Source organism: Maniola jurtina, chromosome 19 (assembly GCF_905333055.1).
Source record: "Maniola jurtina chromosome 19, ilManJurt1.1, whole genome shotgun sequence".
Lineage (NCBI taxonomy): Eukaryota > Metazoa > Arthropoda > Insecta > Lepidoptera > Nymphalidae > Maniola > Maniola jurtina.
The window spans coordinates 7,963,029-7,989,080 of record NC_060047.1 but is presented as its reverse complement, the minus strand read 5'-3'; the positions used below and the strand labels follow the sequence as shown (position 1 = coordinate 7,989,080).

The following is a 26,052-nucleotide window of genomic DNA, read 5'->3' as shown; positions in this document are numbered from 1 at the left end:
CTTGGGAATGCATTTGTTCTATTTGAACGCTTTTTAACGGACGTTAAAAAAACTCTCGTGCGAATGAGGCCTAACCATAGAAAACCTAACGTTGCACGTGGTTGTACGCGTTAAAAAAGCGTTGTCGTGTGAACAGATACTTGGGAATGCATTTGTTTTGAACGCTTTTTTAACGGATGTTAAAAAAGCTCTCGTCGTATGAATGAGGCCTTATGAAATATTCTGTTATTCTCGCACAGGTGACAGGAGCATGGCGAAGGTTATCGAGTACAGTAAGCGAGTCTGTAGGGCTGAAGTACGCTCTGCGGCGCCTGCAGACTGTCCCAGCGCGAGCAGCACGGCTTGTTCACGCGCTTGTGGATCGCATGCGGGTAGGCGGAGGTCCAGTTGTTGACACAAAGCTTGGCTCTTTACGTGGACGAAGAGTCGTGGCAAGAACTAGCGCGCAGACGCCGTACTACAGTTTTAAAGGAATTAGGTAAGAAATGAAGTATTATACTTATTAGGAAATACCTGCTGAATTTATAATTTGTTAATATTTATTTCAAGTAGACCTCCACACATACTTTTCAAAATAATTTACAACGAGTAGCTATTACATAAATTATGCCTGTAGTAGTGAGTCGTGACTCTCGCTGGAACCTGGAACGAAATACAGATTCTGACGAGAAAAGGCCGGCCGAAAAGCTAAAACTCAATGAAATACTCGTTTCAAGTAACGATATCCCACTGAATATTGAATCCTGTACCTAATATCGGTAGGCGAAAGAATTATTTCACCTCTCGGAGCAGAATAGATCGATAAATAATTATTCTAAGGTAAATACTTTTCGTTTTTTTAGGTATGCACAGCCTCCACGCGGCTCCCTGCGGTTCAGGCCGCCTGCTCCGCTGGAGCCCTGGTCAGGAATCCGCGACGCCCTCGAAGAAGGCGCCGTATGTCCCCATCGCTTCATGCTCTTTGACACCTACAAAGGGGATGAGGACTGCCTCTTCCTTAACGTCTATACGCCCGCTTTGCCTGATAAGTTGACCGGGTAATGATTTTAGAATTATCTTTAAAAGCACTTCTCTTAACTTAAATTTTGCCAAAATTAAAAAAAATTGTAGCGATTGTAGGATAGAGTTGAAAAAGTTAGCGTAACAATTTTATTTAGAATGGTTCGAAATGATATGGATTTTTTTTAATTGAATGAATGTGACCTTAGTAAGCAATATAATGCGTAGCACTCTGCATAATATTATGTGTGTTAATTTAAATAAGTGCGAGTCGGGCCTTGCTCTTTTAGGGTTCCGTACAATATGAACATCATATTTTGGGTGTATTAAATATTTATTTTTCGAGCTAGAACATCGCAAGAAACCGTGAAAGAAACCCCCAAAAATGTTTGTTTGTTTTGGCCACAGCTTACAAACTATTTTGTAAATCGTTGTTTCCAGTATTTGTCGTTTAAATACAGTACGTGTATGGTACCTATATAATATACCGAAATTTTTCTTTCCTAACTAGTTAAGTTTTTGAGATAGCCCCCGTCATAAAAATGGTCTAAAACTTTGATTGTCCCCCAGTTCCTCTTTTTATAAGAAAAAAACAAAATAAAAAAATATGCTTATACTCTACTCAATGAGCCCTAAGCAATGATACCCCACATGCTAGGGTAAGATTTTTTTTGTTTCTAGCTCCTTTTTCATGTATGGGTTTTGGGTCAACGTCTTACACCAAATACAAAAATTTTAGGTGTGTAACTAACTTCGTCTACGAGCTAGAGACTTGTGACACGCGGACAGACAGACAGACAGACAGCAGAATGACATTAATACGGTTCCGTTTTTACCCTTTGGGTACGGAACCCTAATAAATAATAATACAATATTAAGTATTCTATTAGGCGAAAACGACAAGGTTGTTTTTACATCTTTATTTATTTAGTTTTATTGTTTATTGCACCAGACAACCTTTGACGAAAGGAATCGCGAAAGCACGGGGTAATATTTGCGTCCAATACATTTCGTAATAATTAAATTACTCTCGATGTTATGATTAATCTACCCATTGACCTTCCAGTTAAGTGGAACCTTTAAAGGTACAAGAGATATTATGTTTGGCGGATTATATTTTTAGGGTGTCGTAATTCAAAAGGAAGAAAGGAACCCTTATAGGATCACTGTGCTGTCTGTCTGTCCGTCTGTCGTGTCTGTCAAGAAAACCAATAGGCTACCTACATCCCGTTGACCTAGAATCATGAAATTTGGCAGGCAGGTAGGTAGGTCTTAAAGCAAAAGTAAAGGAAAAGTCCTAAAACCTTGAATTTGTGGTTATATCACAAAAAAAATTTAAACGTGTTCAATATTGGGACTGTAGTGACGCTTTGTTTCGATAACATTCTGCTATTAGAGGTACATCTTATACTGTAAACTAGCTATTAATGTATGCTGCATGCATTTAAATCAACATCTAATAAGTTTTAAAATATGTGTCTGGTAATTAGATACAACCCGAAACTCGCAGTGATGGTATGGATCCACGGCGGCGCCTTCGCAGTGGGGTCTGGCAACGCGTTCCTCTATGGGCCGGATCATTTGATCGGCGCTGGCGTCGTACTCGTCACGCTCAATTACAGGCTTGGGGCGCTTGGCTTCTTGAGCTTGGACAGTGAAGAGGTGTCCGGGAATATGGGACTTAAGGTATAAATACCCCTACATTTTTATCCTATACCCTCAGCCCGGCTAGCATGGGCAGTAGATAAAAATTATATCCCCGATTATATCCACTGATTTCTATGACATCAGTGGATATAATCGGTTGATATAATTTTTATCTACTGCCCATGCTAGCCGGGCAGGATTGCTTTAGCATAAAAATGTTAATCATTAATTATTGAGAACGTGGAAGGTCCCGAGGTAAACTACCATTAAAGCTAGACCAAATAAGACGGTCGCCCTAGTGTCTACGTCTTGTCCTTTAGGTAAGTACTGCTTGAACGTTTGAAGACAGAATACGGCACGAGATAATAATTACCCTAGCAGATGTTTTCCATTACCCCACCGCACTCCGACACCGGAGCGTCCTCAAATGGACTCAGCTATTTTTTTCTCTTTTTCCTTTTTTTTACTTTTTCTTTTTTCTTTTTTTTTTACTTTTTTTAACTTTTTTTTTAAATCTTAAAATCTTAAAATAAATTAATCTTTTTTTTTCTTTTTTGTCAGCCCTAGCACAAACTACGGTCTATTTGGGCTGCAAAATTCCAAACACCAGTCTGTTTTTTATCTAGTGCTTTGGTCTATAACAACTGGTGAAAAATGTTTCTCTTCAAATTAAGTCTATTATTAAATAAATAAATGAAAAAATAAAATTATGAACATCGTTCACAGACAGTCAACATTCGATCTCCTATTAGTATGTATAAATATCAGATATTACCTACAATACAATATTTTACCAGGACAACTATGAATAAAATATACATTCACGGATGAACGCATCGTGTCGCAGTCGTCACGCTTTCAACTATGCCTCTGTCTTTCTAAGCTTGCCAATAAAAATACTCGGGGTTTCAAGGTTTGTTGTTAAACTTGTTTACAAACATAAATTATACCTAATCGCTCCTTATTGTCACACTATGTTGACTAGGGTTCAAGCATTTTTATTGTTTGCGACTTTGACAATGACAATGACTTTGACAATCCAGCCCACACGGCGAAAACATCCGAGAAGAGATGAGACCGTTATCCGTTCGGAGTCAGTTTATAAAGTCTGAGACAAAAGAGTTCACTGTTGAAAAACGAGATCGTACCTAAATGTACCATACTCACACCATACTCACACCAAGAAGTCAGCTACGAGATGTAACCGATGCGAGATTTCTTAGCGTGAATCTGGAGTTCGTTTTGTGATAGTTTTCAGTTACCTACTTACTTGAAGGAGATTGCTGGTTAAAATCTATGCAACGTTAAAATCTCATTGTTTCGTTGCGTTAATTGTTACATTATAATATGGTACACAAAGGGCTGACTATAGTTTCCTTTAGACAAGACAAAAGCAATAATAGTTTAGAAGGGCGTTCGGAAGATTTGCGTAGATCCAGTCTCAATGATGACTCTAATAATATAATGCTGAGTTTATTACAGCTTGAGCAATGCTTGGTCACACATGGTCAAGAGTTATCCATACTGATAGACAGATTTCTGTCTGGTAGCTTTTCACGATGCATCCGTCTAAATCCTAAAGCAGAACATGTTTTTTTCGTGACTGCTGAAAATCACGTGGAAAATCAAAAAGTTTCCACTGGATTTTTAAAAATAATATATTTTGGGTTCAGGTTGGATAATTAATTGACTACGCGAAAGCTATTTGGAACTCTCATTTTGGGTATTATTGTTACTATTAAAGGAAAACAAGATTTGGTGAGCATTAATCTATTTTGGCAGGCAAAAAGAATATAAATTACAACACGTACAATTATTCTAATGAGTGTACCTAATAATTGTATAGAGTGGGTTTATTTCTTTTTGAAGTTAACATATTTTACTTGGTGCTTGGTCTTAGGGTATAAAAATTATTTTGGTGAGCATTTAAATTATACTCTAAAATAAAGGTGTGTTCTTTTTACGCAGGATCAAGTGATGGCTCTTAAATGGGTACGTGACAACATCGAGGTCTTCGGTGGCGACCCGGAACGAGTGACGATCTTCGGCGAATCCGCCGGCGCCGCATCCGTGCATTTGCACATGCTTTCATCATCATCGCAGGTGAATATAAAACACAAGCATATTGGCGTAAATCTTATGACGCGTTTCGGTACTTCGGTTGGTCGGATATTTCCAGAGATACGTCATTTGGGTCAGTCGGTTCCATGAACGGCATCTATATTATTCCACTTTGTTTACCTGGGTGAAGGGTAACTCCATCTGGGTGGCAAAGTGGAACCATACCATCTGAAAATCATAATGTAAGAGTGAAGCGGCCAGTAGGTATCATATTTTTTTATTAAAAAAAAAATTTGAATATCTTAGTTCTAAACAACGTGTTCTTGAATTTCAAGGTGTTCTTAAATATATAGAAGTTCTTAAATTTTATCCTTAAGTCTGTTTAAATATTCAAATGATCTTCAAATACCAAATACTGGCCGCTCTACTGTTCCGCTATTTGTCAGGTAAATTAATTCCCAGATAATAGTGATCACCCGGTAGAGTGAGTGGAATGGACTAAGTATTGTCTAATGGACATCTAAGAGGATAGAAGACAACCCTCAATTGTTATAGTGAGAGTGCCTCCTATTAACCCTGACTACTGAATACAGAATATTAAATAATATTATGTATACCTAACAGAGCCTATTTTCCCAGGGCCTCTTTCATGCGGCAATCGCGGAAAGTGGCGTGGCGCTTTCGCCGTGGGCGCTGGCGCAAGATCCCCGCACTCGCGCCTTTGAGCTGGGCCGAGAACTTGGCATCGATACCAACAACACCGCAGAACTGCTTGGTAAGTATATCCCCTCTTCTTATTCGATCACTGATCGCTCCTGAAAGAAGCAAATTACACAACTGAAGATTATGTAAATGATAAAACAAACACATAGATGATCACAATATAACACTCTTCGCGTTGCGCAGTCGTTTTAAAAGAGGGTTTTTCTGACAAAAAATTCTCAATATCCACTAGCTCGAAGTTCGGAAGTTGGCGGTGTTTCACACCTGTGCCACGGAGAGCATTTCAAGCCATCCGCGTCACGTCGGTTCTGCGCCTAATCTTTCTCCAGTCATGTCGAATTGCCGTCCCATCGGACAATGAGAGAGGAATATGTAGACACTAGAGAGGGTACCTGTGTTTGCGCACATACTTGTACACTGAGTATAACATCTCCCGTGCAGAATGGCGAAACTCTGTTGGCCGTCGGCGTCGGAAATCGAAATTCGTTCGGTAGGACTTATCCTCACCCTGTCACTAAGTTATATTTTATAACCGCTTGTAACGACCTAGCCATAAATCGGACCTCACGTTTATTTTAATGACGACTATTTTAAGAACATAATTAATAAAACAATGGATGAACTCAACAACATTGAACAATGACAAAAAAAATCTTCACCAACGCAGGAATTTTGATTAACACGTCATATAAATTCACCACAGCGCATTTCAAGTCATGACTTCGTCTTACATAAAAGGTGAGCCGTTGTATCGAGGTTAATAGTTAATCTTTTAAGGGTTCGTGGTGTTGATGCGCCTGATTTATTATATGCATGTTCATCTTTATCATCCCTGACCTACATTTCATATAGGTAGCTGTACGAAATATGTTAAGTAAATGAATTATGCTGTTTTTAAGTTACGTAGTTGTTATTGAATATATATTATGTATGAATGTTCCAATGTAAGAAATCGACGACTCTTAAAGCTTGTTATAAACTAGTGGATCAAATCATAAAAAATATGAATGCCAAGAAAGTTACGGTTACCATTTTTATAGACATGACGAAAGCTTTTGATTACGTCTCACATGAAGTCTTACTCAGCAAACTTGAAAATTTTGGAATTACTTAGAGGGCCAGCTTTGGAATGGATTAAATCATTTTTGTCATGTTGAACGTAATGTGTCGAACTAAATATTGGGCGCATAATGTAGTACCTACTTATGTATATGGTTACATTTAGCATACCTAATATGCAGATACGCTGCATACTGCATAATATGTATTATGCTTTACCTACTTACCTACGCCTGCTTAGGCAGACATTGTATTATGCTAGTACAAGTGTAAATTAATACCTAATTATAACACCCCCGACAAGTAACTAGAAAAGAGCTGATAACTTTCAAACGGCTGAACCGATTTTCTTGGAGTAGGTATAGCTTAGAACACTCTCGATCAAGCCACCTTTCAAACAAACAAAACTCAATTAAAATCAGTCCATTAGTTTAGGAGCTACGATTCCACAGACAGATACATAAATACACACGTCAAACTTATAACAACCCTCTTTTTGGGTCGGGGGTTAAAAATGAGTAATTTAATATCAAATGTAACTCTAAATCATTGCGGATAAGGAGGAAGGTAGGTAGGTATTTTTTTTTTAATAAGTCAACATACGTAATAATTAGGTAAAATGGACAGTGCATTACTAATATTTTATTAAATACGAAAGTTGTTTGTTGGTGGTGGTCCGTTAAACACGGCGGGCGCAAGGGAGCAATGAGCAAAGGATCGACTAGAAAGTGACATACTCGTAAGTTCGCTGGCATCAGGCGGCGCAAGACCATGACGTGTGGAAGTCCCTACAAGAGATTTACGTCCTGAAGTGGACGTGGTGTTTTTGTTATTGTGTCGCGTTTTTCAGGCTCTTTCAGGCTTTAATCGAATATTTTCTCGTCCTTCAGGCTATCTTCGCGCTACACCAAGCGAGTTGCTAGTGAAAGCCGGAGTGCGGTTGGCGGGGGCTCCCGGCAAATCCGAGGACCTACACAGCACAGTGGCGCTGCCTTTCCTGCCCGTTGTGGAGCAAGACATACCAGGAGCCTTCCTGACGAAGCCACCCAAGGAATTGCTACCGGGAGCGGACGTTCCATTTCTTACTGGATATAATGCGCAAGAAGGCATTATATTGTTTCGACGTAAGTACCTTTAGAAATCCTAATCCATAATATACATCCATATCCATACTTTCCAATCATTATACCTAATATATGCGAAGGTAGGTCTAACCGTGGATCATGTGCTTCGTTTTCACGGGTTTTGACGTTTACAGAATTAGCTTACATCTAGGGGATGGACGGCTAATTTTTCTCAGGAAAGTGTAAGAGTTCCCACGGGATTTCTGAAAAACTTAAACTCACGTGCACAAAATTGCGAACACATTTACTTATTTCAGACATAACTTAGCGACGGATTAATTATTCTTTATCCTAGAAAGTTCCCATGACATTTTTGGAAACCAATAACATGTTGTACCTAATATATTAATATAATACTTATCTATACTATGTAATAGTAAATCGTAGGTATATAACATATGCACGCGGACGAAGTTGCAATATCATCTAGTTTGCTGTATGCAATCAATTATATATGTTTATCATATTATTATTACGATGAAGCAAAAATGAGATAATTAGTGACTACTTAGATAATAAAGCCGAGAATTTGCAATTTCATTACATCGTCCATCATCCTCTATAGGCAGAATGTGCATGTCATTCAAAAGCCGGAAAACAAAACCTAAAATTATAATCCCTGGAAAATTAGGAATAGACTATAGATCTCTATTATCTAACCCTTATGATACCCTAATGATGTAGTAGGTACCTACTACCTATCTATACTAGTTATTATTATTGTAAATTGAACAATTGAAAAGAGCAACCGCCGAGTTTCTTGCGGTTCTTCTCGGTAGGAACGGCATTCCGAACCAGTGGTAAATTTTTTGACGATTCAAAAGCACTTGTAAAAGTTTATTTGAATAAAAATCTATTCTATTCTAGTGATAGGTAATGAGGACTAATGTGTAAACTTTCAACTTGACTGGTAGGTAGGTACTCCTATCAGAATTTTTATTGTACGTAATATTTATCTTTACGATGTAGCTGTATTATTTAGGTCAATAGCCATACTGCAACTGGAAACATTTATTGCAATAAGGGCATGGTGAACATAAAATTAAGTTATAACCAAAGTTAACTACAATTTGTAATCGATATAAGTCCATATTATTAATGGTCATAATGAGCAATATCATAAATTTTTATTTGTCATCAAACCTCAACACTTAAAAGCATCATAATTCGTAACCGACAGGTACAACCTACCATAAGAACATGCGAAATGCCTTTTAAGCAATTACTGGTCAAAATAAGTAGGCTCATTGGTTTTTATTAAATCAGCAAATTATAAAAAATTAACAGTAGGAAGTAGGAACATAGGTCCAGTAAATTTAGTACTAGAATGCATTGACTTATAATCTGAGCTTATAATTATTAGTAGACCGTGTAGACGACGGCTCACAAACAAAATGATATTAGCTGAAGTGGCCAGGTTTGCACACATAATGCATCTATGTCTCTTATTATTATGAAATGTAGAAAAAAGTTTTATAATATCAACAACTTCAGTTTATTACAAACCTTGGCATTTGAATATAAAGCTTAATAACGATTGCAAAATATTTATATTTAAGACCATTGTGAGAACAAAATATTTATTCTTATATAATAAAACAATATGTAGGTACCTAAGCAATAAGTCTAAAAATTTGAGCAATTTGAAATAAGCATATAAATTGGCTGTTATTTTTCGGGCCGCATAATATGAAGCACTTCATTTCTTGAGCATTTTATTTCTATGCTGGGGTGTGACGAGTGTCGCGTGGTTTTTTTCCAATAATGTGACCGTACCTTCATTGGGCGCGAAAATCCTTCGAGACTTTTCGCAAGTGAAAGGAAACGAGAAATATGTTGCTTTGCCAAAGCTGTCTAGAATTTTATAAGACTACCTATATCGACTTATCGCAAGGTTTAAAAAATAAAAAATAATCTAGTATAAAAAAAAATAAAGTTTACCTAAGAAACTTATTTATCCAAACATAAATTCTAAATAAACGAATTTTGAAATATAGTATAAAGAAAATAATTTGTACTTATTTTGAAATTAGACCATCTGATTCACGTCTGCCTAATTGCAATTTGTAACCTCTAGCTACTCGAGAACCGCAGAAGGCAGAAGATTTAATAAATCTTTCAATAGATATCGCAAATTATCGTAACGCTAAAATAGCTACGGTTTCATCAAACTACAATCTACATCGCTAAAGCGCAAACAAAAACAACTTTGTGACAAACGATTGCGACAGGTAGGTACTTAATGCTTAAATAAATTGTCGCGAGGTAAATTATAACTTAATGCTCGATACAATTGTGATATACCTACCCAAGTAAATACTTAGAAATAGATAGATAGATAGATAGATAGATAGAACACTTTATTGCACACAAAAACACATGTAAATCACAACACAGAAAGAAGAAAACAGAAAAAACAATTGTGTGCAAAGGCGGCCTTATTGCTTGGAGCAATCTCTACCAGGCAACCTTTGCTGAAAGGAGACGTGCTAGTGTTGGATAGTCTTGACTCTACCACAATTTACTACTACGTATAGTGGTTGAATTGTAGACAGTATGTTTGTATATATAGTTATTTTGAAACTTCTGTAGTCCCATAAGTATGGAATGAAAATATTACTTTCCAGTAGGTAGGTATATGTATACTTAAATAAAACTAGGGACAAGAATGATAAACTTGTAATCCATATTCCATACTCTAAATTATATCATGCGAAAATATGTCTGTCTGTCTGCTAGCTTTCAGGCTGATTGTGACGGGGTACAAGAGGATCGATGAGAGATAGCTTGCATACCGGGGATGTACATAGGCTACTTTTTGTTTCGGAAAATCAAAGAGTTTCCTTTTCAAAAAACCTAATTCCACGTTGACGTAGTTGCGGGCATCTATACCTAGTTAGTAAATAAAAACATTATGTATGTATACCTAAGTATACTCTGTGCTGTTGGTGCAATTGAAATAATAAATGTACACCGTTGAACTGATTGTCACAAGCACGAAATATTACAGCGAAATATCATAGGCCAAGCTTAAGAAACTACGAGAACTGCGGGGTTTCACATGCCTTAGTCGGCAATACTTGCATCTTGCGTAGTAAGTATATAGCAAATAGCTACTTACTACGTGAATGAGTAAGTTTTCGGACCACGTAACACATGTTATGTTATGGTCACGTACTACGAGTATGTCGTTTGTCGCATTTCCCGACAATTGTTAGATAACAGACAGTGAACCGAAGAGTGGACTGGATAATAATGTAATGACAGCATGAGGATGTGACCTCATCCGTGACTACAACGGTTCAGTTATCTGTACACCTACTTTGTTGAGGCATTGGTTTTAGACGACTGCTCAAAAAAGCAGCGTATTAAGTTTTCAGGGTTCATTGAAAACATTATAATGAAACTTACAGCTAGCCTTATCGAATTACTATACAAATCATGCCCGCGTGGAATGGTGCCAAGAACACTGGCTGCATTTCCGCGCTAGACAGCATGGAATTGGGTTTTAATTCAGGGTTCATGTAATATGTAGGTTTTTTTTTTTATTCACTATAGGTAAGCGCTTGACCACAATCACACCTGATGGAAAGTGATGATGTGGTCTAAGATGGGACGCGTTTACCTAGAAGTAATAGTATCCAGAACCTAGGTATTGGATTTCTTTGTTTCACCATAACTTCTAAATGCCAGATGTAATAGAATATAGTTGGAATCCATTCCACATCATCCCAAGTGACATAAGCGATAATTTTTCTGAAAAAAAATCAATATAGCTTCGATAGCGATAGATCAACGGTTGAGGAGAGGACTGAATTCCGAAAGGTTGGCGGTTCAAACTCCACTATTGTCGTACCCACTCCTGGCACAAGCTTTACGCAAGGGAGTATTAGTCATAATTAGCATGGCCAATATTTTTCTTTATTAAAAAAAATATATATGGCAGGGGAGTCGATGTTTTTGTTTTATTATAATTTTTGTTTTAAGACGCCTGAAGTAAAACAAGGAGCCGTAATAATTTCGTGAAGTCCATCTGTCTGTCTATGTATCACAGACATTTTAAAAATAAACAATAAAAAACTGTTGCCTATCAGTGCTTTTTTGATAATTTACAGAACAAATCTATCATCAGAGATATCTACAAATGACAAAATGGTCGAAAGTTGTATTTCTCAATATAATGATTATACAGATTTAACATCGTGCAATAATCTTACGTAAAACGCGTAAAATTCTTAATTTCGACTAGGAGCTACCTGCTTAGTTATGTTTAACTAAATTACTCACTACTATTACCTTGTGGCCATCTTAGATTTATTAACATAATAAACAAGATTGTTGGTTTTGTGTCACAGGTCATAGACCACCACGGTCACGCCAAAATAAAACCCGGTGATATACCTACCTACCTACTCCCTCAGAATATTTAATCTACTGCCTCTTTATTTATTTTTCTCTGTTTGCCTTTAAATCAGTTTAGCCGTTTTCGCTTGATTATAAATATTAGGTCAAAAGGAAGATAATAATAATAATTAGGTATAATCTCAGCTTAATCCAAGAAATTATATGTAGGTAAGAAGGTATCAATTACGTATGTACATTTTTATCTCGAAAGTATAATCTGAGTCAATTCAATGAAATGATTAATGGCCCTGATTAATTGATTAAATACGTAGGTAGGTACGTACTTTCATTTAGGTAGGTACGTGGCTATAAAAAGTTCTGTATTTTTGCCCATTACATTTACCGAATAACACTAGTACCAGATCAAGTGTTAGGTACGGAATAATTTTCAAGCTCCTGAATTAACGGAGTTTTCTTCGCCACTTGCCCCATGCAAACGTAGATTGGCTCTCATTTGAATATTAACCAATCGAACCCCATGAAATTTTATGGACACGTTCTAGAAAATAATATCTATCTGCTGTTTGCCGGATTTTCGTAAAAATATCTAGTTTTAAAGTTACATGAGTTAAACGATTTGTATTGAGCCCATGTAACTTTGAAACTAAATATTCTAACGAAAATCTGGAAAACTAGAGACAGATATTCTTTTCTAAAACGTGTCGACTTTTCATGGAGTTTGATTGGGTAATATTCAAATGAGAGCCAAAGTACATTTGTTTGGAGCGCACTACATATAAACTCCTATTAAATATAACGCTTTTATTACGCAGTGTCTTACATGAATGACATAATCCGCTAACGGCAGTCTTAGTATAGGTAATATAGGTAATAGGTATACCTATAACGTTACGGCAGGTCTACATTGTGACTGGTTTATGTAATGATCTATTTACTATAACAAACGCGTTTCTGGTATATTCTGTCCTTGCATTTTATTATTGTTTACTGTTTTGGTATTATGTATTGCACTTACATTATGCTCTTGAAAATATATAGGTAACTAATGGTCTAGACTCTAGTCCAATCAGAATTCTACTAATAAGATGTGTGAAACTTTAACAGAGCCAATTTGACATGTCGGAGTCATAGTAGAAGAAGATTAGGTACAGTTCTTTCCGATTAACTTGCCTTGTCCCATTTTTGCAAAGACTCTGCAAGAGTGGATATCTGTCAGAAACTCAGGTGCTCATTGCGACAAAAAGATACTCAATAAGCTTCGTTTATTGAGTATCAAGAAGAATGACCGCACAAAAAACAATAACTCAGTTTGGAGTAAGTGCTCTTGCGCGAACTGTGTTTCCCATCTAAATTTAAACTAAAACAAATAAAAATAATTAAATCTAAAACCTCATCGAGACCACCGCAGCGAGGCATTGTACCCAAGATGCTGGCAACATTACCCCTTTGGATGGCCAAACTCATTCTTTGCCCAGGGTAGCTGCCAGCTCTCGGGTCCCCGGTTGACTCGATAACCCTTTTCGAAATTTCCTCAAAAAGAGCTCGAGCCCCCGGGCCCCACGGGCCCAAGGTCTCCACGCCAAATTATTTAAACAAATTCCATTTACAATTTGTAGGCCTTCAACGCTACCCTAAGCTGCTGAGCGAACTGGACCGCGAGTTCCAGCGGGTCGTTCCACCAGAGCTGACGACTTTAGACGAGAAACGAGCACGCCGAGTGGCGGACCATATCCGAGCCTTCTACTTTCAGCAGCGTCCTGTTGACATACACAACATCGACAGTCTCATCGACGTAAGTAAACTAAGTACTTACCTATACAAAGCATATAGAGCCAGATCCCGGAACCGCCAGATCCTACTTCATCATCATGAGCCTGTGGACGTCCACTGTTGGACATAGGCCTTCCCTAAATAGCGCCACCACACCCGGTCCTCAGCCTTCCTCATCCAGCTACTTCCCACCAGCCGCTTTATATCGTCAGTCCATCGTGCTGGAGGACGTCCCACACTACGCTACTACTTATTTTAAAACTGGCCAAGTGCGAGTCAGACTCGCGCATCGACGCGACGGTTACGTACTCGGGTAATGTTTCCGACATTTTGCACGATAAATATAAAACTATTATGCATAAAAATAAATAAGAAATCTGTTTTAGAATACACAGGTAAAGCCCTTTCATATGAAACCCCACTTGGTATAAGTTATCTTACTTTGAAAATTGAAACACATTTTAATTTTTTTTAATGTTGCCACAAATTCATGGTTTACAGACAGACAGACAACAAAGTGATCTTATATGGGTTCCATTTTTCCTTTTGAGGTACGGAACCCTAACGAAATGTGTGGGATAGAATAGTGTTAGTGTGTACTTACTATCAACGTGCGTATCTGGTAACATGTACCTTGGGCCAACTTATTAGTTTCAGAACAGCGGCTAAAGGTGCCAATCACAGATCTCATAATTAATTATCATATACTAGTGCCAATGTAAAAACATTATTCACTTTCAATAGATCGACGATTGTACCTACACAACCCATGGATAAAACTTGGTTGCGATTTCAATCATATTGGGCAACGATAACAATAGATCGAGCAATACTGGTATTATACCACATATAAGTATCTAGTAGTTTACATAGTGATAAAAGTAGTAAGGTTGATATGCACCCATAAGCTAATTATGGGAAAATAAAAATTGAACTATGAAATTTTTCTAGAAGCAAGTCATTTTAGCTGATTCTCACGCTCTGAATTGAATAAAAATAGTTCGGTAGTCCAGCCACCAAAGTATTTATTCTGTTTTCTACTATTTTATAATGAACATCTATAAAGACGGGTCATAAAACCGATTTCATTGAGATTTGCAAATGAAAAAGCACGTTTGAATTCAAGGAACTAGAATGGAAAAGTAACTATTCAACTTTTAGTAAAGTATTAGTAGTATAATAACTAATACAAAATATCCAGTAGGATTTCACACCATCTCTCCAGCAATTGCGGCAGGGACAGTATCTGAGTGCTTTTGACATGATCACTACACATACACAGCACCACATTCATTTATCCGTTAACACCAAAATTCTGGTCAGATATTCTACATTCGTAGTCTATTAATTACTTAAATACCTACTATTTACTTGAGTTTACTTGTAATACGAAATGTTTGCATACAGTTGTTCACAGACGTAATGTTCCTGCGGCCAGCGCTAGAAACTTTGCGGTTACAAGCAATGACAAACAGAACCAGTCCGACTTACCTGTACCGGTTCGCGTTCGACGGTGCTCTGGGCCTCTTCAAACGCATGCTGGGCATTACGCACCCCGGCGCGTGCCACGGCGACGAAATGGGCTACCTGTTTTACTTCTCCAGATTAAACTACAGGCTAGATGACAACTCGCCGGAGTCGACGGTTTCCAAGAAAATGGTTCAAATGTGGGCTAATTTTGCCAAAACCGGGTAAGTTACACTCAACATACATACGTAGGACTTAAATTGACTTGAACTAAGTTTACACCTAGAATAAATTTCCTGCCAGGATTCCTGAAATGATCATTAAAAACTTACCCTAATTACTTAAAATATGGGCAAATTTTTGTAAAGAAGTGCAAACGGCTACTTTAAAAAATGCGGCCAAGTGCGAGTCAGAGTCGCACACCGAGGGTTTCGTATTCGGGTATTTTTTCCGACATTTTACAAGATCAATCAAAAACTATTATGCATAAAAGTATATAAAAATCTTAGAATGTAAAGATAAAACCCTTTCATATGATACCCCACTTGGTATAGTTATCTTACTTTAAAAATACTAATTATTATTTGTTCATGAACACATCTTTTTTTTTGCGATGTAACCATAAATTCGCGGTTTTCAGATTTTTCCTTTACTTGTGATGTAAGACCCTATTCGCCAAATTTCATGATTCTAGGTCAACGGGAAGTACCCTATAGGTTTTTTTGACAGACGCGACAGAGGGACAGACAGACAGGCAATTTTCCTTTTGAGGTACGGAACCCTAATAACATTATTGGAAGTTGTACGGTAGAAAAACACAAACAAAAAAGAAAAGAAAGAAAGAAATAGTTTAGCAGCAGAATCACTGGAACAGTACATCAAAATACAATAAGAAAAACAAAAGATTTAAATTTTTCAAAATGTTTCTTGACTTTCAGGAATCCAACACCCCCAGTGGACTACGAGTCCGTAGTGGACTTCAAGTGGCTGCCAGTGAATGACACAGCCAGCGTGAACTACCTCGACATCACACAAAACTTCACCCTCAAAGTCAACCCTGAACCGACAAGAGTGCGCTTTTGGGATTGGCTCTACGAAAACTATGCAAGTGAAAAACATTGATAAGTGTTGAGTGGACAACAAAAGTTGAGAACAGTGTATTTAAATCTAGTTTATAAGTGAAGTGTGAATAGAAACTCTAGTAAGCATAGGTAACTGTATGACTTGTAACTGTAATAGCATGTAAGGTAATAAATGTGCGTTCACATTGTGGTTATTTCTCTTGTTTCATTCAAATCGATGATTAAGTACCTAACATTATCATTCAAATATCAACACAAGAATTCTTGTTTCATATGAATGAAAAAAAAAAATTTCCTTCAGTAATAAATCAAATTATTTTTAACTTTTTAGTGTTTGTGGTTATTGAAGTCTGTTTTATTTTTCTTTTGTAATTTTTTTATTTCACAATTTTTAGCGGCCCTACTGTACTAAAATATGCTATGCCTAGTTAAAAACCTACTGTTTATTGAGCTATTAACTGATCGCGAGCCATTTACTCTTATCCATTGAGGAGTTCTGTTCTCCATCTCCGAAGATATTCATCAGATCTTCACCTTTATATGGGACCACCTGCAAGTATACCCTTTCAAACAAAAAAATTCTAAATCGGTCCAGGCGTCTTTGAGTAACCGGGGAACATACATAAAAAACCGGCCAAGTCTCGCCCATGAAGAGTTCCGTAGCAGCAAGTAACATCATATAAAAGTTCTTGTAGTTCGTTGTAACTTTGATCGATGTTTTAATAATAGTGTATTATTTTTTAAATTAAGGTATGATAAGTAAACATTGTAATGAAAGGTAAATTGCGGTTTACGATTTATGACGTATTAAAAAAACTTTTTGTTATTTAAAGTTAGTTTCAAATCATTGTAACGTACGTGGGCGAAGGTATACGATCAGCGGCAGTATCGCAACTGTGTTGCTGTCTTTTTGCGATTACTTGTATCGCTATTCGCTACAACTGAATCGGTGCAAAATGTTACCATGGGCGACTACGAAGGAAAAACAATAGACCTACCTATTTCCGGAAATTTAATTATGTTCCTGTCATTTCTATTTCATTAGCATTCTAGTAACAGGTTTAAGAAAAGTTAATGACCATAGAAATGTCTTTTGTTCATGCTTATCTACTGATTAACTGCTAATATTTGATTCTGATTAAATTGCCTACATCATACATATATTTGTAACATACAAAATATTGGAATCATATTGTTTTAGTAGCAGTAAAATACATCTAAGTGAACCTAATAGTTTATATAAGAAGTTTCGAGTAAGTTTGGGCCGCATTATAAAAGAGTTCGTGATCATAGGTGGCACGATTACCGGGATAAAAGGATAGGTGGTGAATTATTAAGACTTAAGGAAATTAATGAATATTGATAACATGTTTAATTTAACAAACGCACAAAAGCTCTTAAACAAACATAAGGAAAATTATCGATGGAAATCTCCGTAAGTTTTATTTATTCCGTAACATTTTCCTTCAGTTTCGAAGGTTGAAATCTTGGTTGAAGTACTACTTACTTACTAAAATTAAAAAAATATTTTGATCAATAATAATAATTGTAGTGCGTATAGTGAAAATTATTTACTATCCTGATCTTTTACAGGTACGTGAACAGGGTATTCGACGGTATCTTAGATTTTGTCGGAAACACTCCAATCGTCAAATTAAATAATATCCCAAAAGACCATGGACTTTCTTGTGAGATCTGTATGTAAATTAAATGTAGTATTTCAGATAGTAAATTGTTTGTTTCATTACCTAAAAGTCAAACATATGCTTCATTTATTGACTTTAACTTTCAGATGTAAAGTGTGAATTTATGAATCCAGGTGGTTCTGTTAAAGATCGTATAGCTCTTGCTATGGCTAAGGATGCAGAACCATTTATATCAGATGGTACTCATTTTGTGGAAGCCACCTCCGGTAACACGGGCATCGGGGTTGCTATGAATGCTGCACTATTAAGTGAGATATATTTTCATAGACATAAGACTTAAATTCGATCTAAGTATGTTGACCTGCTAACTTTTTTAACCTAATTATAGAAAAGAAATGTACCATAGTAATGGGCGAAAAGAATTCTACACAAAAAGTAGACACCATACGCTTATTTGGAGCCAATGTCATACAGACAAATAAATCGTCTACCGAAATAGCCAGACAAATTAAAGACTCAGATCCAGATACTTTCTTGATGTTGGATCAAGTAAGCTATACATATTTAAATTATCACACTGTCTTCACCCACTGCTTATTAATTATTATGATCTGCAAGTATAATAAATATATATATCTCGAGGTACTAATACATACATCTAGTTTTGATTCTGCATATTTAAACCCGTGTATAATCTTCGACCAACTTATTGATGTCGATATGATTCTGAACTTTCAGTTTGAAAACCATTGCAATCCGAAGGTTCACTACGACACGACGGGCTTAGAAATTTTGAATACATTAGGTGAAGTAGATATGCTAGTCGCAGGCGCAGGCACTGGTGGAACTATTACAGGCGTTGGATACAGAATTAAAGAGAGATTTCCTAAATGCGTCATAATCGCTGCAGAACCAGATGGATCGACTATGTTCAACGAACATGCAAAAAAACATCCATTTTTGGTAAGCGCAAAATGTTTTGGTTTGTTAGGAAAAAAGATACTTCCGCAAACATGCGTATGAAGTATGTTTTGTTAGATTAGATATTATATTAAAGATTGAGGTGCCTACACAAATTGCTCGAAAACAACTTACTTACGTACTTTATACTTATCGCTTTAGAATGTATATATACTATTAAGATAGCAGTCATCCAAAGTAAATATAATTTTGAAATAAAAATTTAGGTCGAAGGCATTGGAGGTTCAACTGTTCCGATTGTGTTGGATAAATCAATTGCAGACGACTACGAAGTAGTGACCGATGAAGAATCGTTCCTCATGGCTAGAGAACTTATAAAAAAGGAAGGTATATTGTGCGGTAAGTGCCTGTAACTATGTAAAGAATGTACACACGTTTACTTACTTAAATCGTTAACTATGGTTTTGAAAAGATATATTGAAGAGAAAGTTACTAAGTCACAGTTAAGTTGATCAATAAACAAGGTAGGTAGAGGAGAGACTGAGAGGTAGTTATGTTTTGACGAACACAGCTCAGCAGCACAGCAGCGTTTTTGCTCGACGTTTCTGATACGAACTGCTTATGTGTGGATGGATCGCCCTTCCTGTGCCCAGGTTTCCTGCCAAGTATAACTTGAATACCTTCAAGCGTGAATAGTGAATAGGTATCTTCTTAGGCAAGCATGCTGCAATCCAGACTCCATCATTACACTGTTTCTTAGGCCTCAGAAACCGCAATGCTACCTGTCAAGCGCAAGCCTTATCACAATAAAAAACCGGCCAAGTGCGAGTCAGACTCGCGCACCGAGGTTTCCATACTCGGGTATTTTTTTCGGCATTTTGCACGATAAATCAAAAACTATTATGAATAAAAATAAATAAAAATCTGTTTTAGAATATACAGGTAAAGGTAAAGCCCTTTCATATGGTACCCCACTTGGTATAGTTATCTTACTTTGACAATTTAAACAAATTTTAATTTTTTTTAGTGATGTAACCAAAAATTCACGGCTTTCGGATTTATTCCTTTACTCGTGCTATAAGACCTACCTACCTACCAAATTTCATGATTCTCGGTCAACGGGAAGTACCCTATAGGTTTTCTTGACAGACACGACGAACGGACGGACAGATAGACAGACAGACAATAAAGTGATCCTATGAGGGTTCCGTTTTTCCTTTTGAGGTACGGAACCCTAAAAAAGCTGTTTTCGTTGAAAATTAAATTCGCTTATGAATATAATAATAAAGGTTTGAAATTGATAATAATAATAATATGTTAAGCAAATAATTTTAGGCGGAAGCAGCGGAACAGCTTTGGCTGCAGCTATTAAAGCTGCTCGTAGAAGAAATATGGGCCCTGGCAAGCGTATTGTCGTGATAATGCCCGATGGGATTCGTAACTATATGAGCAAGTTTGTTATTGATCAATGGATGGAAGCACATCTTTTCATGGATCCACCCGAGCGTAAATGGAAGTAGGTATACCATGCATTCAGATGTTTTTGTTCGAGATACGTGCAAAATTAACCTATAGATTCCTAATACTTACAAAATTTCAACTAAGCGAAGTTTAAACAAGCGACAGATCATAAACCAGCAGATAGGTATTTATATATTATATATTTATGTATTTATTTATTCTAATATTACATATAAATGTATACTTACCTATCTCTAATAATCTGTAGCTATGTCCTTTGCACCATTTTGGTTGCCTGGAAGAGATCGCTAGGTAGCGATAAGGCCGCCAAATTGTACCTATATTTTGTTGTGCTTTGTATGTGTTTTTCTGTACTAATTTTGTGGTGTACAATAAAAGTATACTCTTTCATTCATTCATAGCAAATTAGAGGTTTTAATTATATTTTTTATTTAATTTTTCAGATGGTGGAATCAACCAATGACAAATATAATCCCGCAAAAATGTCCTATTGTAGACGACAAAACCACTGTCATTGAGGCGATTCACGAAATGCAAAGGCATAATCAAGATATAGCCATTGTTGTAGATGAAAAAGGGTAATTCCGAATACATTTATTTACTTAATGCAACTAAGTTAAGTAGAATATACAACTACCTACTTAGGTATATAAATCGGACTGCTGAATTGCTCTATCTGGAAACCCTATGCCTATACCGATAGGGGAGACTACTGAACCCGTCTTGTTTAATTTGAAAAGTACTTTTAATTTGAACTTGCAAAAGGGCCTAAAAATTCAACAAAATGACGAATGTCTAAGGCTCTGAGAGAACGTTATCTAAAGAAATCTCGATTATATCTCAGAATACATAACAGTATATTCGGTAAAATATAGTGACTATTATGAATATTATGGCTAATTCATTTCTTTCAGATGGTTTGTCGGGGCAATTACAAAAAATAGTATTCGGCATGATACAACGAACTCCACAAAACCAGATTTCAATTTCAATGATCCAGTTTCAGACCATTTGGCTAAAGATTGTTATACTTTAGCCAAGAACGGAAAGAAGGGCATGCCTAAGATAGGCCGGTTATCGCGCATTTTAGACATAACACCGTTTGTCGTTATTGGGGTTGAAATCCACGAAATTGACAATGGTATGCAACCTATTAATTAACCCCCGACCCAAAAAGAGGGGTTTTATAAGTTTGACGTGTGTATCTGTGTATCTTTGTGTCTGTGGCATTGTAGCTCCTAAACTAATGAACCGATTTTAATTTAGTTTTTTGTTTGAAAGGTGGCTCGATCGAGAGTGCTCTTAGCTATAATCCAAGAAAATCGGTTCAGCCGTTTGAAAGTTATCAGCTCTTTTCTAGTTATTACCGTAACCTTCACTTGTCGGGGGTGTTATAATTTATAAATTTTTAATTTACACTTGTTTAGCAATTATCTAACTACCTATTCTATTTGGTCTACTTGCCTTTTCAATCTAATATTCTTTTGCCCTAAGAATGAGTTAAAATGGCCAGGTATAGGTACTTAACTTACTTACCTAATTTTGGCCACTCGATATACTAGCATTTTTACTTGCATTTGTAAGGTTACTTTTATCGAATTTATAACATTTTATAATATACATAACATTTATAACATTTTTAAATGCACTTGTAAGGTTATTGTTATCGAATTTATATTATTTCTTACGTTACAGATTACTTTTTACCGGATGGTGTTGTTACGGGCGACAACGTCTTCGACTATATCTTCAATCATCTTTAAGAAGCAACATATTTACATATCGATATTTTGATAATTTCAGCGAAAAAAACCAATTCATACATTGATTTTGTTTTATTATTAAAAAAACATGTTTAATCTTATTTACTAGACTTAATTAAAACTACTTTCTTATCAACTATCTCATTATTAGATAAGTAGGTCACAACTACAATATATCTATGATCATAATAAAATGGGGGAAAAATGATGTTTTTCATTTAAGTACACAATTTTTTACTGTCAGTAATTTTTTTAGGGATAATTTATTAAGAACTTCATACTATGTGCTAATATCCTAACTTTTTTTTTAGATTTTTAGGGTACTTCAAAAGGAAAAACGGAACCTTTATAGGATCACTTTGTTGTCTGTCTGTCTGTCCGTCCGTCTGTCTGACTGTCTGTCCTCTGTCGTGTCTGTCAATAAAACCTATAGTTTACTTCCCGTTGACATAGAATCATGAAATTTGGCATGTAGGTAGAACTTATAGCACAAGTAAAAGGAAAAAATCCGAAAACCGTGAATTTGTCGTCCCATCATTTAAAAAAAATTAAAACATGTTTCAATTTTCAAAGTAAGAAACTACTACCAAGTGGGGTATCATATGAAAGGGCTTTAATGATGAGGAAGGCGGAGGATCGTGTGTGGTGGCGCGCTCTCAGGAAGGCCTATGTCCAGCAGTAGACGCAAACGGGTTGATTGGTTGATTGATAACAGTTTTTGATTTATCGTGCAAAATATTGGAAAAAATACCCGAGTACGGACACTACGGAGCCCTCGGTGCGCGAGTCTGACTCGCACTTGACCAGATAATTTAGGGATTACATATATAAGTAAGGCGTGGTCAGTGGCCAGGGGCTGGGCCTTTCAACTCCTATAGCTACTACCACTTTGGGACTCATTGTGTAAATGGCAGATTTTTGAAAAACTGTTCAAAAACTTCATAATGATTTTAATTATTACCTACCTATTACACGTAGATTCATGGACGAAAAAACAAGGAAGTCAAGCAACGAGATTAAGAAGTGCTTTACTACCTATCACACCCCAAATCCTGCCGATCAGGGGGCACGGCAGTGCCCCCGCCAAGACGAGCCAAACGGCGGCCGGGGCGCTACGTAGTACCTTTTTCTCGAAGTGTTTCGCCGTATTTTCGACCCGTCATAACTTCGGTCTGGATGACGCTAGAAAGCTGAAATTTTCAGTATAAGGTGTCCTCAGCAAATTTACCAAATATACTAAGTATCAAATATCTAGCTTTTATGGTTACAGATTTATTGATACCTAAAATACGCCGTTTTCGTCCCTCACTGATGATCATCACAATTCATAGTCTGTAATTCTAGGGTACTTCCAGAAGTCCTAGAAGGCTGAAATTTGGTATGTAGACTAGAAATTGCATACAAACTACAGGAAAATTAAGAAATTGGTAATGCCCCCCCTCTACGACTCTTATGGGAAAAGCAAATCTGTAAATTCTGTCGGTAGAATGCTGATATTTTCAGGATAAGATGTCCTTGGCAAATTGATTAAACGCATTGAGTATCAATTTTCTAGCTTTTATAGTTTCAGATTTATTGACAGTCAAAACTTCTAGTCTGTAATTCTAGGGTATTTCCCGAAGTCCTAGAAGGCTGAAATTTGGTATGTAGACTAGAAATTGCATACAAACTACAGGAAAATTAAGACTTTGGAAATTCCCCCCCTCTACACCTCTTATGAGAAAAGCAAATCTGTAAATTCTGTCGCTAGAATGCTGATATTTTCAGGATAAGATGTCCTTGGCAGACTTATTAAACGCATTGAGTATCAATTGTCTAGCTTTTATAGTTTCAGATTTATTGACAGTCAAAACTTCTAGTCTGTAATTCTAGGGTACTTCCCGAAGTCCTAGAAGGCTGAAATTTGGTACGTAGACTAGAAATTGCATACAAACTACAGGAAAATTAAGAAATTGGCAATGCCCCCCCTCTACGACTCTTATGGGAAAAGCAAATCTGTAAATTCTGTCGGTAGAATGCTGATATTTTCAGAATAAGATGTCCTTGGCAGACTTATTAAACGCATTGAGTATCAATTGTCTAGCTTTTATAGTTTCAGATTTATTGACAGTCAAAACTTCTAGTCTGTAATTCTAGGGTACTTCCCGAAGTCCTAGAAGGCTGAAATTTGGTACGTAGACTAGAAATTGCATACAAACTACAGGAAAATTAAGAAATTGGCAATGCGCCCCCTCTACGACTCTTATGGGAAAAGCAAATCTGTAAATTCTGTTGCTAGAATGCTGATATTTTCAGGATAAGATGTCCTTGGCAAATTGATTAAACGCATTGAGTATCAATTGTCTAGCTTTTATAGTTTCAGATTTATTGACAGTCAAAACTTCTAGTCTGTAATTCTAGGGTACTTCCCGAAGTCCTAGAAGACTGAAATTTGGTATGTAGACTAGAAATTGCATACAAACTACAGGAAAATTGAGAAATTGGAATTTTCCCCCCCTCTACGCCTCTTATGGGAAAAGCAAATCTGTAAATTCTGTCGGTAGAATGCTGATATTTTCAGGATAAGATGTCCTTGGCAAATTGATTAAACGCATTGAGTATCAATTTTCTAGCTTTTATAGTTTCAGATTTATTGACAGTCAAAACTTCTAGTCTGTAATTCTAGGGTACTTCCCGAAGTCCTAGAAGGCTGAAATTTGGTATGTAGACTAGAAATTGCATACAAACTACAGGAAAATTAAGAAATTGGCAATGCCCCCCCCTCTACGACTCTTATGGGAAAAGCAAATCTGTAAATTCTGTCGGTAGAATGCTGATATTTTCAGAATAAGATGTCCTTGGCAGACTTATTAAACGCATTGAGTATCAATTGTCTAGCTTTTATAGTTTCAGATTTATCGACATTCAAAACCTCTAGTCACAAATTCTAGGGTACTTTCTGAAGTCCTAGAAGACTGAAATTTGGCATTAAGTAAGAATTTCAAGAGTTAAGAACAACAGATAAATTAAGAAATCGGGTTCCCTTTCATCCCCTCGTATATGAGATGCATATCTGTAAAATCTGTTGCTCGAATACTAAAGTTTACAGGATAAGATGTCCGTGGCAGATATATCAAACGTACCAAGTATCTGTGTTTCCTGAAGTCCTAAAAATTGAAAGACTGAAATTTGGTATATCTGCTTCAAAATTGAGTTGCAAGATTCCACCCGAACAAACATACTTACATACGAGTACATTGCAAGTTGAATAAAAGCTTTTAAAAAAAGAGGTAACGATAGAGAGTGGGCCATGAAAATGATGTACCTACAACAAATAGATCCAAAAAAAATTTAGGGCACCTGCCAAAAAGAAATGAAATCCCACCAAAAACATTTAATGTAAAAAGTTAGCCAAGACTCACAAGTTCATAATGTTTTCACTGTTAAAAAGTTATGAGATCTCTAGTAGAGCCAAGCCCCTAGCTGAGCTTAGATTTGTGCTGGCCATGGGACCTATCCCAAGTCCAAAGTAATATAGCTCTTAAATGTTCTTGACTATATCACATTTATAACAATAAATAACAAATCACTCTACTTACAAGCTCTGATTCTACAAACCCTATATCTTGGTAAAAAAAGTACGGCTTGGCCGTTTAATGTTCGTAAAACTATTACATGACATAACATATTAAACGTTAAAGTTATTAAACGGCCAAGCCGTCTTTTTTTTTACCAAGATGTAGGGTTTGTAGAATCAGAGCTTGTAAGTAGAGTGATTTGTTATTTATTGTTATAAATGTGATATAGTCAAGAACATTTAAGAGCTATATTACTTTGGACTTGGGATAGGTCCCATGGCCAGCACAAATCTAAGCTCAGCTAGGGGCTTGGCTCTACTAGAGATCTCATAACTTTTTAACAGTGAAAACATTATGAACTTGTGAGTCTTGGCTAACTTTTTACA

At 36.5% G+C, this 26,052-nt stretch overlaps 2 protein-coding genes across 2 annotated transcripts in view; both read left to right on the top strand.

The window, feature by feature from the left end:
* The window catches only part of LOC123874889 (venom carboxylesterase-6), a 36,076-nt gene extending 19,585 nt beyond the window's left edge, over positions 1 to 16,491 (top strand). Inside the window, exons 3-11 of the mRNA XM_045920447.1 lie at positions 240 to 478; positions 843 to 1,037; positions 2,490 to 2,685; positions 4,615 to 4,749; positions 5,347 to 5,482; positions 7,380 to 7,613; positions 13,595 to 13,770; positions 15,156 to 15,439; positions 16,154 to 16,491. Of these exons, the coding sequence (XP_045776403.1) occupies positions 240 to 478; positions 843 to 1,037; positions 2,490 to 2,685; positions 4,615 to 4,749; positions 5,347 to 5,482; positions 7,380 to 7,613; positions 13,595 to 13,770; positions 15,156 to 15,439; positions 16,154 to 16,337 (1,779 nt within the window). The 3' untranslated portion in view covers positions 16,338 to 16,491. The remainder of the gene's footprint in view (positions 1 to 239; positions 479 to 842; positions 1,038 to 2,489; positions 2,686 to 4,614; positions 4,750 to 5,346; positions 5,483 to 7,379; positions 7,614 to 13,594; positions 13,771 to 15,155; positions 15,440 to 16,153) is intronic.
* A 999-nt stretch (positions 16,492 to 17,490) lies between these two features.
* Positions 17,491 to 22,315, top strand: LOC123874891 (cysteine synthase-like). The gene is made up of 10 exons (XM_045920449.1): positions 17,491 to 17,732; positions 17,891 to 17,994; positions 18,090 to 18,251; positions 18,332 to 18,492; positions 18,682 to 18,906; positions 19,131 to 19,263; positions 20,200 to 20,380; positions 20,790 to 20,924; positions 21,261 to 21,487; positions 22,042 to 22,315. The coding sequence occupies exons 1-10, from the start codon at positions 17,650 to 17,652 to the stop codon at positions 22,107 to 22,109; spliced, it is 1,479 nt and encodes a 492-aa protein (XP_045776405.1). The 5' UTR covers positions 17,491 to 17,649; the 3' UTR covers positions 22,110 to 22,315.
* The last annotated feature ends 3,737 nt before the right edge of the window (positions 22,316 to 26,052 follow it).

What these genes read in the sequence shown, in the direction of transcription:
- LOC123874891 (XM_045920449.1), top strand. Translation starts at nt 17,650, where the DNA reads ATGAATATTGATAACATGTTTAATTTAACAAACGCACAAAAGCTCTTA. An exon ending in CTTTCTTGATGTTGGATCAA is followed by an intron (nt 18,493 to 18,681) that starts GTAAGCTATACA and finishes CTGAACTTTCAG; the next exon opens with TTTGAAAACCATTGCAATCC. An exon ending in CCACCCGAGCGTAAATGGAA is followed by an intron (nt 20,381 to 20,789) that starts GTAGGTATACCA and finishes TTAATTTTTCAG; the next exon opens with ATGGTGGAATCAACCAATGA.